Source organism: Pituophis catenifer, unplaced genomic scaffold (genome assembly GCF_029215685.1).
Source record: "Pituophis catenifer annectens isolate HBS135680 unplaced genomic scaffold, rPitCat1.0.hap2 SCAF_18, whole genome shotgun sequence".
NCBI lineage: Eukaryota > Metazoa > Chordata > Lepidosauria > Squamata > Colubridae > Pituophis > Pituophis catenifer.
The window spans coordinates 6735427-6748947 of NW_027256898.1; the positions used below are offsets into that span (position 1 = coordinate 6735427).

The 13521-nt window shown below is 40.5% G+C and overlaps 1 protein-coding gene across 6 annotated transcripts in view; it reads left to right on the forward strand.

Annotated features, from left to right (window-relative positions):
- Positions 1–3429: 3429 nt before the first annotated feature.
- TARDBP (TAR DNA binding protein) overlaps positions 3430–13521 on the forward strand; it is a 46135-nt gene continuing 36043 nt past the window's right edge. For 2 of the 6 annotated variants that reach the window (XM_070955993.1, XM_070955992.1), the window contains exons 1-7: positions 3430–3589; positions 4766–5006; positions 7902–8155; positions 8750–8913; positions 9639–9779; positions 10119–10289; positions 11063–11165. In XM_070955993.1, coding sequence (XP_070812094.1) covers positions 4966–5006; positions 7902–8155; positions 8750–8913; positions 9639–9779; positions 10119–10289; positions 11063–11165 — 874 coding nt within the window. In that variant the 5' untranslated portion in view covers positions 3430–3589; positions 4766–4965. Of the gene's footprint in view, positions 3590–4765; positions 5007–7901; positions 8156–8749; positions 8914–9638; positions 9780–10118; positions 10290–11062; positions 12498–13521 lie in introns of those variants that run through there. The other 4 variants (XM_070955991.1, XM_070955990.1, XM_070955988.1 and 1 more) reach the window with 4 other exon arrangements.

The window sequence follows — 13521 nt, forward strand, 5'->3', positions numbered from 1 at the left end:
TCAATACCCATTTCTGCTTCTTTGTTGCTCGATCATAACTGTTAGGATCAGCAGCTAATCCTTACATCATATGCATACTTACCTGGATAACAAGTCATTTACTTTACCATGTTACATATTAGGTTGTGGGTACACTTAACATGTTTAGTAGCTGGTGCTCGCTTCGGCAGCACATGCAACTAAAACTGGAACGATATTATTTAGTAGCTGCAGATTTATATTCCACGGGGCATTTGCTAAACTGTCATGGCATGGGAATACTTGAAGATCAATATGCCCAACTGAGCTGTTATGCCAAGCTAAAGATATTTTTTTTTTATTGTTGTTATGTGGCTTAAAACTGCATTTGATGAAGAAACAAATGAAGAAAGCAGGATTTATACCAGAATTCCAAATGACTAAAACAATTAATTAATGTTTTGCAGTGTGTGCAAGTCAGAAGCCAAGAAGGCTTCTGTGGCTAATCACAATATTAAGGTTATTGTTTTTAAGCTGGAACAAAATGAAGTGTAAATATTCATAGTACTCAAGTACTTACCTGTGTAGAATCTCTTTTCTTTGTCTTCAGACCACTTCTGTTTGCACCAGAATTGTTTCTGCAACATGTTAACTAAGGAGAAAAATAATCAAAATAAACTGGAAGTCAAATGCAATCGCAACAATTAGCAACGTTTTACAACTTCAGAAACTAAACAAATAATCCACATATTTTTTTCAGAGACAAGGTGTAGAACTAAGTTTTCACCTGCACTTGGTTCATTTATCTCCAGGATGGATTGCATGTTGCCAACAGGATTTTATTTTTATTTTTTTGCAGAAGAGCCCTGAAGCTTCTCTTATCAGATACATGATTAGGAAGAGTCCCAGTTTCACTAGCCCTAAATGGGAGAATCAAATGATAGTTAGAAGACTAATAGAGTATATAGAAATTTCTTACTACTAAAAGGAAAGGAGATTTAATAGGAAGATATTAAAACTGTACCACCACCTTCTAACTATAAATGCCAATTTCAAAAGAATGGATGGCAGCAGAGGTTGGTTAGCAGGTTCTGACCAGTTCTGGAGAACCGGTAAATGCCACCTCTGACTGGCCCCACCCCCATCTATTCTCTGCCTCCCGAGTCCCAGCTGATTGGGAGGAAACGAGGATTTTGCAGTAACCTTCCCCTGGAGTGGGGAGGAAATGGGGATTTTGCAGTATCCTTCCGCTGGAGTGGGGAGGAAATGGGGATTTTGCAGTATCCTTCCCCTGCCATGCCCACCAAGCCATGCCACGCCCACCAAGCCACACCCACAGAACCGGTAGTAAAAAAATTTGAATCCCACCACTGGATGGCAGGTAAAAAGACTCATATTTCACCGTAAAGTTATGCCAGTCAAACGTTTGATAGACATTTCTAGAGCTCTGGTTGCTCTTCCTGCTAATTATATTAGCTAATTAATTATTAACTAGTTAATTATATTAATTATATTAACTTTAACCTGAATTTGGACCAACTTGCTTTCAAATGGAGAATATCTTCAATACGTTGTGTAAAGTTATGATACAACTATGCTCTCCAAAACAGATGAGGTAGTTTAGAAATAACAAATAGCAGGAAATGAATAAAACCAAATTTTAGCCCTGCTCTTGAATATTTCTAAGACATTTGTAATATCTCAAAAATATTATCCTCTACCTGATCTTGGAGGTTTAGTTTCACCTCCTAATTTGATTCACACATAAACATCAAGCCATGGTTTGATTACCAGGCCTCATTTGCCTGTATTTTATACATCACTCCAACACTGTACTAACCCATCAGGGAAAGTCACAATATGGCTGCTCTGGGTTGGTTTTGGCTTACTACACGTGAAACCAGCTATTACAGTTTGTGAGGCATCGTTTATAGTTCAGTATGCTGCAACATAGTTATTCAGCACAGGACCACAAAAATATCTTGGTTTAGCTACAATGTAAACAACATTCCTTGTTAGAAAAACAGATTAATTTTAGATTACGGGGGAAATCCAGCAGGTTTTGACAGGTTCTGGAGAACCGATAGCAGAAATTTTGAGTAGTTTGGAGAACTGGCAAATGCCACGTCTGGCTGGTCCCAGAGTGGGGTGGGAATGGGGATTTTGCAATATCCTTCCCCTGGTGTGGGGTGGGAATGGAGATTTTGCAGTATCCTTCCCCTGGAGTGGGGTGGGAATGGAGATTTTGAAGTATCCTTCCTCTGCCATGCCCAAGACAAGCCACGCCCACCAAGCCATGCCCACAGAACCAGTAGTAAAAAAATTTGGATTTCACCACTGTTTTAGATACTGGATGTGGCCATAAAGAGAGAGGTTAAACCAGACTACAAGTTACATAGTATTTAATTTTTGAAAAACGGCCACCTCAAGGGTTAAGAAAATAATAGCTTTCCTTATAGTAAATTGTCCCATTTTTTTTCCCTACTACTACTACTTCGCTACTTTCTCAGCAGGGAAAACATGAACTCATGTTGAAAATGCAACACGCAAAATGTATTTTAAAGAAATGAAAGAAAAACAGGGTATTGTTTATTTGTACCCTGCTTATTCTGTGGGTTTCTTTCTGGTTTGCTCTTGTAACTCTTGGATATATGCGGTTTCTTTACATTTACTATGTGGCTTTTTGTAAATAATCACCTTTTTTTATGCATCAGGTGCAGCATTTTAAATTAGAAATAAAAGCTTCTACAATGGTCCACTCCAATGCATTGGTGGTAGGAACGACCCAGGGCGAGTTTAAAACCCTCTAAAATTTAAAAATATTAAATGCAGAATTTTGCAAGAATTACTGAGGGGAAAAGAGGAGTCTAAGTAGCAAAACCTGCCTTTATAGCTCAGAATTTCGCTACAAACTCAACCTCGGTTGTCTAACACGCATTTCAGAAGGAACTTTGGGATTAAGGATACACTTTTTGAGGGTTTCGGTTTTTTTTCTAAAAACAGCAGCGCAAAAACATAAAATAACCCCCTTGGACACAAAGAAAATTCAAAGTATTCAGCATTTCTGAGACTGCGCACGCGCAACGCTTCCCGCCCTTTTCCCGCTCGTGGTCACCAGGTCCCGCCTCTTCCCGCATGCGCAGAAATAACAGACGCTACTGAAACGAGCTTCTGACGCCTTCTCCTCCGTTAACTTCGCATCGTCCTTGTAACGCATGCGCATGACACGGCCGAGCGGGCCATACCACTCCTGGGTTTCTATCAAGGGGGGGACCGTACCGCAGACTTCAAATTACCTCCTTTTGCGAGGGAAAGGAATACGAGAAACTTCGAAATGGAAATCATAGTGAAAGAATTTTGAACTAGGACTTCTCCGGAGCACGTTTTTTTCCCTTGGCGATAATAAAAGCTTTCGGTGACAGGTCACGGGGTCCCCCCCGCTAAGCGACTTGGCGCGGCTCGTTCTGGGACCGCGGCTTCGCTCCGCAGTTGCTGAGGGAAAAGAGGGCGCCGCCATTTTGTCGACAGCGAGGAGAGTTGGAGGCCTCAGCCGGGAGCTTGCCCAAGGTCCTCTCCGCGGCCTAGTCGCGCAACCGATTCTTTCCTGTACTCCCTAGGCTTCGCGCCAACGGTGAGTCCAACGGTTGGAGGGCGACTCGGGTGGGCAGGCCGGGCCCCTCAGGCGGAGGCTGAGGTGACTGAAAACCTGCCGAGCCTCGATGGCGCATAGGGGCCTTTCTCTCGCGCGCGCTCCTCGACCCCACGCAGGACGGGATAAGGCGCCTTTCTCCAGCTGAGAGGCTTCCGTGTTTGAGGGAACTACGATTTCTACAATTTAGCCAGCGAGGCCTTCTTTTTGGCAAAGGGAGGCCTTCTAGTTGGCGCTGGCTCCCGTTGCCCCCCCCTCCCTTTGGCAGCCAATGCTGCGATAGACGCTGAGAGGAATGGAGGTTGCTGGGACTTGTAGTTCAGAGGAGCAAAAGGTCTTGGATCGGAGCAAAAAACAGGCCGCGCCCCTGGCTCCTCCTTTCCAAGTACAGGCAGTCCTCGATTTACGACCTACAGGGGGGGGGGGAAGAGGGAGCCCAAAATTTCTGTGGTTAAAAGCGAGACGTTTGTGTTAAGCTTAACAAACGTCTCGCTTTTAACACCACAGAAATGTTGGGCTCCCAAAACGAGTTTTTGCCCCGTTTTACGGCCTTCCTTGCCAAAGATGTTAAGCGAACCACTGCTGCGGTTGATAAAGTTAGTAACCCGGTTGTTAAGTGAATTGACTTTTGCTTGGTCAGAAGGTTGCAAAAGGGGGATCACGTGACACCCCTACACACACACACACACACAGAGAGAGAGAGAGAGAGAGCGACGGTCGTAAACACGAACCACTTGCCAAGCACCTTAATTTTTGATCACATGGCCATGGGGATACTGCGACGGTCGTAACTATGAAACACAGCCCTAAGTAACTTTTTTCCAGCGCCGTTGTAACTTTGGATGGTCACTAAATGAACTGCTGTGCCGTTGTAACTTTGAATGGTCACTAAATGAACTGCCGTTGCAACTTTGAATGGTCACTAAATGAACTGTGCCATTGTAACTTTGAATGGTCACTAAATGAACTGCTGTGCCATTGTAACTTTCAATGGTCACTAAATGAACTGCTGTTGCTGTTGTAACTTTCAATGGTCACTAAATGAACTGTGCCATTGTAACTTTGAATGGTCACTAAATGAACTGTTATAAACCTGTACTTTTCAAACCTATGTCTTTTCCTCCTGCCTCTGATTTTGAAAACCTACCGTAAATAAAGGTCGGACTAAGAACTTGGATGGGGGACCACCAGGAAATCCTAAGATCTTATCACTTTGGCTGAGAAGTAAAAAGGGGGGAAAAAAACACCCTCCCTAAAGAAGGCAATAAACAAATCACTTCTGTATTCTGCCAAGAAAATTTCGTGGATGTTATCATGGAGCCATGAGAAGTCAAGGAAACTGTTTCTAAAAACCGGCAATGAATTTTGATAGACCAATTGGAAGAAAAAGAGGAATTTTGTGCGTAATTATTTCGAAAACATTTAATCTGGTTTCCAGGATAACATTTATGGATAACTTTCTCCCAGAGTGGCTAAATTTGTACCTGTTTATGTCATTATAGTGTGTATTTACAGTTGTAAACAAACAAACAAATGGCACCTTGCAAGAAAATCCATTTGCAACAGAAATTGATTGTAATTGAATTTCTGTTAGATCCAGCAATTTTTATCAGCAATTGTTCAAAAGTTGTGCACTTGCCATCCAGTAAGAAATGTGTAAGTGGACTATTAGGGGCTATCAGCCGGACGGGGAAATTAGCTATGACATCCCAGAATGATAGATGAGTCAATTCAAGAAAATACATACATTCTATAATACAGATAGTCCTCAATTTAGGACCATAATTGAGCCCAAGATTTATGTTGCTAAGTGAGAAATTTGTTGAGTTTTGCCCCGTTTTATGACTCTTCTTGCCACATTTGTTCAGTGAATCACTGCAGTTGCTAAATTAGTAATTTGATTGTTAAGTGAATCTGGCTTCCCCATTGACTTTGTTGGAAGGTCGCAAAAGGTGATCACATGACTCTGGGACACTGCAACTGTCATAAAAATGAGTCAGTTGTCAAGCATCTGAATGTAAATCACATGACCATAGGGATGCAGCAAAGATCATAAGTGTGAGAAAGGGTCATAAGTCACTTTTTTTTTTCATTGCTGTTGTAACTTTGAATGGTCACTAAATGAAATGTTGTAAGTAGAGGACTACCTATATATCATCTTCATTCCATTGATACAGTTAGTGACAATTTTATTCTAAATCAGTCTTTGGAACAAATGAGTCATAAATCCCCTTTGTGGTAGTCTTTGAACTATAGGACCAATATAAACTTTGTATTCCACTTTCTTTTCTTTTTTTAAAATAATATTTATTAAATTTCCAAAGATTAAAATACACAGTACAAAAAGAAACATAATACACAAAAAAAGCAAGAAAAAAACACACACACAAAACAAAAAATATAAACAACCAAAAACAAACATATCAAAATTTCAATACTAATAACTTTTCTGCATCGGTATCTCTAACCTATTTAACCTCTTTACACAAATTCTGCTTCTAAATATCTCTATCTTAAACTTGCATCTTTATTTAAATTATCTTGATTTCTATTTACAATTCGATCTCATGACAAAAGCATCCCTTAAATTTTATGTTTACTCTCCAGCCAGGAATACCATTTATTCCATATTAAATAGTACTCAGTGACCTCCCTCTCCTTCATTTCCATAGATAATCTATCCATCTCTGCACATTTGTATATATATATTTATTATGATTTGATCTGGAGGGGTGTCTGGTTGTTTCCAATTTTGTGCTATCACAATTCTACTTGCCGTTAGTATGTTTAATATGATATTGTATACTTTTCTGCATTTTCCCTTCTAGATGTATTCAACTTTTTATTTCTGATACTAATGTTATTGCTAATGAAACTCTTAATAATGGGGTTTTAATGCCTATCCCCAAAGACTGGATATGTGTCTTCATGTTTGGTTTTAAAATACATTTTAGAGTCAGAAACAGTTTCAGCACAAGTAGTCCTCCACTTACAACAGTTCATTTAGTGACTATTCAAAGGTATAATAGCACTGGAAAAAGTGACACATTATGGTTTTTCACACTTAATGACTCTTTCAGCATCCCCATGGTCATGTGATCAAAATTCAGATGCTTGACAACTGACTCATATTTATGATAGTTGCAGTGTCCCGGGGTCATGTGATTACCTTTTGGGGTGGGGGGGGGGAAGCAAAAGCAATGGGGAAGCCGTGTTACTAACTTAATATTTGCAGTGATTCACTTAACAACTGTGGCAAGAAAGGTTGTAATATGGGGCAAAACTCATTTAACACCTATCCCACTTATCAACAGAAATTTTGGGCTCAATCATGGTCATATGTCGAGGACTACTTGTATGCTATTCCTCATTTTATGTATAATATTCTTTTTGTAGCATTGCATGTTAAAAGTTTATTTCTTTAAAGGTTTTATATTTAATTTTTCTGCATACTTACTACTGTGGCAGCTTATAATTAGTTAAAAACAAGATGGGTGTTGTTTTAATTATACATTTATCCATAGGCATACACACCTTATTCTGTTCTCTTTGAGAGTAAGCAACATTATTAGCTTGTAATGTAAAAATACAAGATAAAGCAGAATAAACAAATCACAGTACGATTTTGTGTAAGAGAAAGGGACCAATTTTGCTGTTGCAGTGTAAACAGAAGTTGCTGTTTGTTTTAACATGTTCAGTTGAATAGTAAAGCCAAAGGAAGTACTATAGTCAAAAATTGCTGGTGTCCTGCCTCGCTGATGGAATTAATTTGCTAATCACCCTGTTACTTTTTTAATAGCTGGCTGATGGGTGCCAGTTTGGCAAAATGGCAGGGACAGTAGCTGCTTTATAATTAGATTAACTAGAATGTGCATGCAAATATAAACTATAAAATTTATGAGCATCTGAATGGCTACTGTTGGAATTAAAATGGTAGTTGGTACTACATCATTTAAATGGAATGTTTTTGTATGCCAAATATATCTGAATGCTAAAAATAAAATACTGAGGCAGACTCAGTTTAATATTGTCCATTCTGATTGTAGGTGGATCTTTAGGTACTTAAAAGTTTTTCAATCTCCTATATTACTTCCAACTAGAGATACAATGATTGAATTTACAGCCTTTACCACAGGAAGCATGCTCTTATCATTTTAGTTACAATCTATTCTTTTTCAATTCAAGCTCTGTCGGATAAACAGTATTTAGATTCTGCCATTGGCCAAACCACTGATTACTTTTTTTATAAATTGCATGTTGCTTTCTTATTCATCTGTTTCTTTTCACCCTTCAGTAACATCACGGCGGAGATGTCGGAATACATCCGAGTAACGGAAGATGAGAATGAGGAACCCATTGAGATCCCTTCAGAGGATGATGGGACTGTATTACTCTCCACAGTTACTGCGCAGTTCCCAGGGGCCTGTGGCCTGCGTTACAGAAACCCCGTGTCTCAGTGTATGAGAGGAGTCCGATTAGTGGAAGGCATTCTTCATGCACCAGATAATGGCTGGGGAAATTTGGTATATGTGGTGAATTATCCCAAAGGTGTGTGTTTAAAGCTATTCTTCTTTTCTTAAAAAAAAAATCTTATCAACTATAAAATATATAATTGGAAATTAAACCAGTTCATAAAACATTTTATTTCAGCCATGTGTGGAAACAACTGAATTATTTAACCTGTTGTTCTGTTTAATAATTGGGAAGGGAAACGACAAATACAGTAGTAGTATTCTAACAGCATATGCATTCATATTATGAGGTTATATATGGTTATTTAGTAAGGCCCCGCTTATCGGCATGTAACTAAATACATATTACAGATTATATGTGTATAAAAGCTTATTTCCAAATTATTTTGCATATTGAACATTATGTTGAATGTATTAAGTTTCATATTGAGCATACCTTTGTCTGGAGTAACAATTGAGATGTGCACAGCTCTAAAATTAACTGATTTTTAATAATATGTAATAACCTTGGGAAGGACTCAATAGTCAAAAAATGCCAAATCCAGTCTAAGCCTCTGACTGCACAAACAATCATAGTTGGCTAAAGTATAGGCTGCCCAGCTTCCAGCAACTTTGGGTGCCTTCATTGCATTTAACATAATCTATGTTTGTGTCCATGGCTGTTTCTTAGACAACAAGAGGAAAATGGATGAAACAGATGCTTCATCAGCCGTTAAAGTGAAACGAGCAGTGCAAAAAACCTCTGATCTGATAGTTTTGGGTCTTCCATGGAAAACGACAGAGCAAGATCTGAAAGAATATTTCAGCACGTTTGGAGAAGTTCTCATGGTGCAGGTATTTGGCACTAGTTCTTGAAGCTGCACAGCGGTTCTTACTACGTTAGAATGAAAATTTAGTTTAGCCGGAGAAGGACTTAGATGGAGCCCCCGCTCAGCAGGGAAGACCTGCCTCTACTCCCTCTAGGCCAGGGGTTGGCAACCTTAAACACTCAAAGAGCCACAAACATCCTAACTGGAAGCCCCCATTCAATTCTGGAGCCAACCGGAAGTCCGGTTCCCCCATCATAGTCTCCTAGCACGGTATCCTTTTTCCTCTGCTGATCAGAAGTCCGGTTCCCCCACCAGAGAGTCTCCTCCTAGCACGGTGTCCTTTTTCCTCTGTCAACTGGAAGTCAGTTCCTCCCCCCCCCACCACCACCATAGAGTCTCCTCCTAGCGCGGCATCCTTTTTCCTCTACCTGTCCTAACCGAAAGCCCTATCAATTGTGGAGCCGACCAGCAACGGAGCCGCAGCAGAGGGATGAAAGAGCCACATGCGGCTCCAGAGCTGCGGGTTGCTGACCCCTGCTCTAGGCCAAATGGAGGGGGCATTTGAGGGAGAGGGAGCTGATCTTGTTGCAGCTTTTGATCAAAGACCGTAACGCGGAAGGAAAGCTTCAGCTAAGAGACAGAACAGTAGTATTTTTTCTATTATTACATGTTTCAAATTAACTTTAGAAGTAAGGTGAATACAGTGACATAATACTATTCTGGCCCTATAATTTCCTTTTCTAAACCTAGGTTAAGAAGGACATCAAAACTGGCCACTCAAAGGGGTTTGGTTTTGTAAGATTTACCGACTATGAAACCCAAGTAAAAGTCATGTCTCAGCGTCACATGATCGATGGAAGATGGTGCGACTGCAAGCTCCCCAATTCTAAGGTACGGGATGACATTTGTGGGCTTTATGAATCCGATTGGGCCCGGAGATTCTGTTCTCTGAAACAAGTTGGCAGAAGTCCAGACTGGTCCAGGTGTTCATATGACTTGACAGGGTTTTTCAGGCGGAGTGAAGCACTTCTTAGTTTTCCCGATTTCAAATTCCGTGTCATATCACTTGGAACTTTAGAAGAGACAATTTCAGAGTTTGAAATTTTTCATTGGCTAGTTGCTGCATTATTGTGTGGGTGGGGTGGGGTGGGGTGTGGAGAACCTTTATTGGTTACGGCCTCTGTAACTCTCTTCTTTTATATTAATGTAAATCTTCTGCCTTGGTACCAGCAAAGTCCAGATGAACCTCTGCGTAGCAGGAAGGTGTTTGTTGGGCGTTGCACTGAAGACATGACTGCAGATGAGCTCCGTCAGTTTTTTTCACAATATGGAGAAGTCGTTGATGTCTTCATTCCCAAACCATTCAGAGCTTTTGCCTTTGTTACGTTTGCTGATGATCAGGTATTCACCCAGTGCCCTCCTTGCCCTTAAGCGGTTTTCATAACATTCCCATTTAATTTCGTTGTGTGTTAAATGTAAATGCGGTTGGCTTTTGAATTACGAGACCTATAAATTGCATATATCCTGCTAAATACTTTATTCCCGCCAGCTCCACAATCATTTTAAGGGAGGGTTTCATTCAGGAAAGCTTGATCTAAAGTATCTCAGTATTACTGTGTAATTAGATGCTTCCATTTCATTGCCACTGTTTAAATAACAACAGGCACAAAGCAAACCTTGTAAATAAACTGGCTGTTAAATCATTTTTGCCCTTGAGAATGAAGGAGAAACAACTCTTGTTTGCCTGGGCAGCTGATTAATCTTGCCACAGACTTCTGGGCCGGTGGCTACTTATACATGTGTATGAAGCAGGATTCAATTTCAAAATCAGCTGCCTAAGAACTATAATTGGGGTAATTGTGTGGGATGGGCTTCCTTTTAGAAACGTCAGGGGAAGCGTTTATGAGGAAATGGGTTTCTTGTTTCAGACTTGAGCTGGATGGGTATCTAGTATAATACAAGTTAAATTAGTATTGCACAGTCCTGAGTTTGTTTGTTTGTTTTAGAAAGGGAGAGTAGTTCTCCACTGTTGTGAGGGAATGCTAATAGTCGGCCAGGTAATATGCGAATGCTTCAAGCCAACCTGTGTATTCATTGCTGCTCTTTTTGTGCATTTGTTGTCTCTCTTCCTTTGCTCCTGGGATTACTCAGCCCTTGCTCCTTGTTCCTTACAGGTCGCCCAGTCCCTTTGTGGTGAGGACTTGATCATAAAAGGAATCAGCGTCCATATATCCAATGCTGAACCTAAGCATAATAGCAGTAGACAACTAGAAAGAGGTGGAAGATTTGGTGGTAATCCAGGAGGCTTTGGGAATCAGGGGGGATTTCCTAACCGGGGGGGAGGCGGTGGAGGCGGCGGACTGGGTAACAGCCAGGGCAGTAACATGGGAGGTGGGATGAACTTTGGGGCCTTCAGCATCAATCCCGCCATGATGGCGGCTGCCCAGGCCGCGCTGCAAAGCAGCTGGGGGATGATGGGCATGCTTGCTAGCCAGCAAAACCAGTCTGGGCCGTCAGGGAACAACCAGCCACAGGGCAACATGCAGAGGGAGCAGAGCCAAGGGTTTAGCTCCGGGAGCAATTCCTACGGAAGCTCGAACTCTGGCCCAGCGATAGGGTGGGGCTCCTCCAACACAGGCTCCAGCAGTGGGTTTAATGGCGGATTTGGTTCAAGCATGGATTCCAAATCATCGGGATGGGGGATGTAGGCAGGCTTATACTGACTCTGGTGGGAAATCAATTTTTTTTTTCTAGAGCTCCTGGTAAGTATAATCTAAAATGCATATGCTAAAAGGAAAAAAAACAAAAACAAAACAACATCAAAAAAAGAACCCAAATCAATTTGTTCAGTGTGTAGTATATTTCGATAGTATTTTTGACACTTTTTTTCTTTTGTAAGGGGGAAAAAAAGATTAAATGAAGTTTTATAGGTTTTGTTACCATGAGTTGGAATACATGAGTTGGGATTATTGAGTGGCTGAACGTGAACTGTTTCCCTGACTGGTAAACGGGTGTGCTGCAATTTAAATAGGAATTTGTAAAGATTGGATTCCTCGTTTCCTAGTCAGCTGAGATCTTTGCATGTTTCAAAAAAAAATGGAAGCCATTTTACAGAAACTGCATCCTATCCTTATTAATTTTTTTTTTAATTTAATTTGATCCCCCCCGCCATAAGAATTTTTCTCTCTTTCTCTCCTTCCCCCTCCCCCAAATGTCCTGTGTGGAGAATGCAATGTTGGTGTCGGCTTTTTTTCCTTTTAACACTGTCTCCCTTCTCATACTAAAGTACAGTATGGAGACCTCATTTAGTTCTTGCAGTTCATCTCATTTCAAATGTGTCTGGAAGAAGCACTTCATTGAAAACAGTGCAGTTATAAAAAAAAAAAAATACACAAAACACAAAAAACACCTATATATAAATCTATAAAAAAAAAATATCTGCTTTAGGAATACTCCTGTCTCCATGCTTTCCTCATCCAAGACTCCTTCATCACACTGCACATACTACGTCTTAAAGATGGTGGGTGTTCCATTTTATCCGCTCCTCTTTTTATTTCATGGAGTCGTACTCAACGCTGTGAACGCAAGGCTGTGAGATGGAAAACAGAAGGCTTGTTTGAACTTCTGAAAACCTTGTGTGGGATTGGATTTGTGGTGCCAAGGCATGTGAGGGCTTGGTATGTGCGAGAAAAAGAAGGAGACGCATGCGGAGAGAGACTTGGTGGTGCATTATGGGATTTTTTTTTTATTTTTTTTAAAAAAAAAACTATTTTTTTTTTCTTGACGCAATTGTCCCTCGATCCTGTGGCTTTGGTGAGAGAGTGTGCGGAGAGCGATGGGAGCAGAACGTACGAATGTTTTTTTTTTCCTTGCATTCAAAACGGACATCTGATCTGGAAGAACTTTAAAAAAGGGGGGGAGGGGCTTTTTACTTAGTTAACCAAATTAGTTGGATGTGTTAAGTGAAACGAATATCTGTATCTTTTTTTTTTTCTTTTTTCTCCTTTATGTCAACTCTGCTGTGAATGCTGTATGGTGTGTGTTATTTTGTTCCAATGATCCTGTAAGTGTGGTAACGTGAAACCGAAGGTGGGGATTTTTTGATGGGAACATCCAGTTCGTAGTGTGCTTTCTGTGTGTGATTTTTTTTTTTTTTTTCTCCAGCAAAGCTCACTTGCAAGCTCAGGTGTTCCCTTGCGGGTGGAAGTTTTTCTGTCTGTAAGATATTCATATGAATGCTGTTTGCTGAAGTTCTGTGTTTGGATGCTTTTTTATAAGATTTGTCAATGTAGGAAATTCTTAAATAAAACTGATTTAAGTAATACGTGTGTGTGTTTGACACCCCCCCAAGAGCAAAAGAGCTTTTTAATTGGTTAAAGTATTTAGGATAAGAATTACGGTTTGTTTGTTTTTTAATTTTTTTAGGTTTGCCTGCCTCATGTAGCAGAAACTCCAAAACTATGACCCGGTCTTATCTTCATAGCTTTTGCAATAAACATAACTGAAATGCAATTCTGTCACATGAAGTACCCCGTCCCTGGTCAGCAGGCCCCACTTAATTTCCTGGGTCTAAGCAAAAATCCAAAATAACCCTTGAGCCTGTAGTATTGTGTTCTCAGGGCATTCAGCCTTG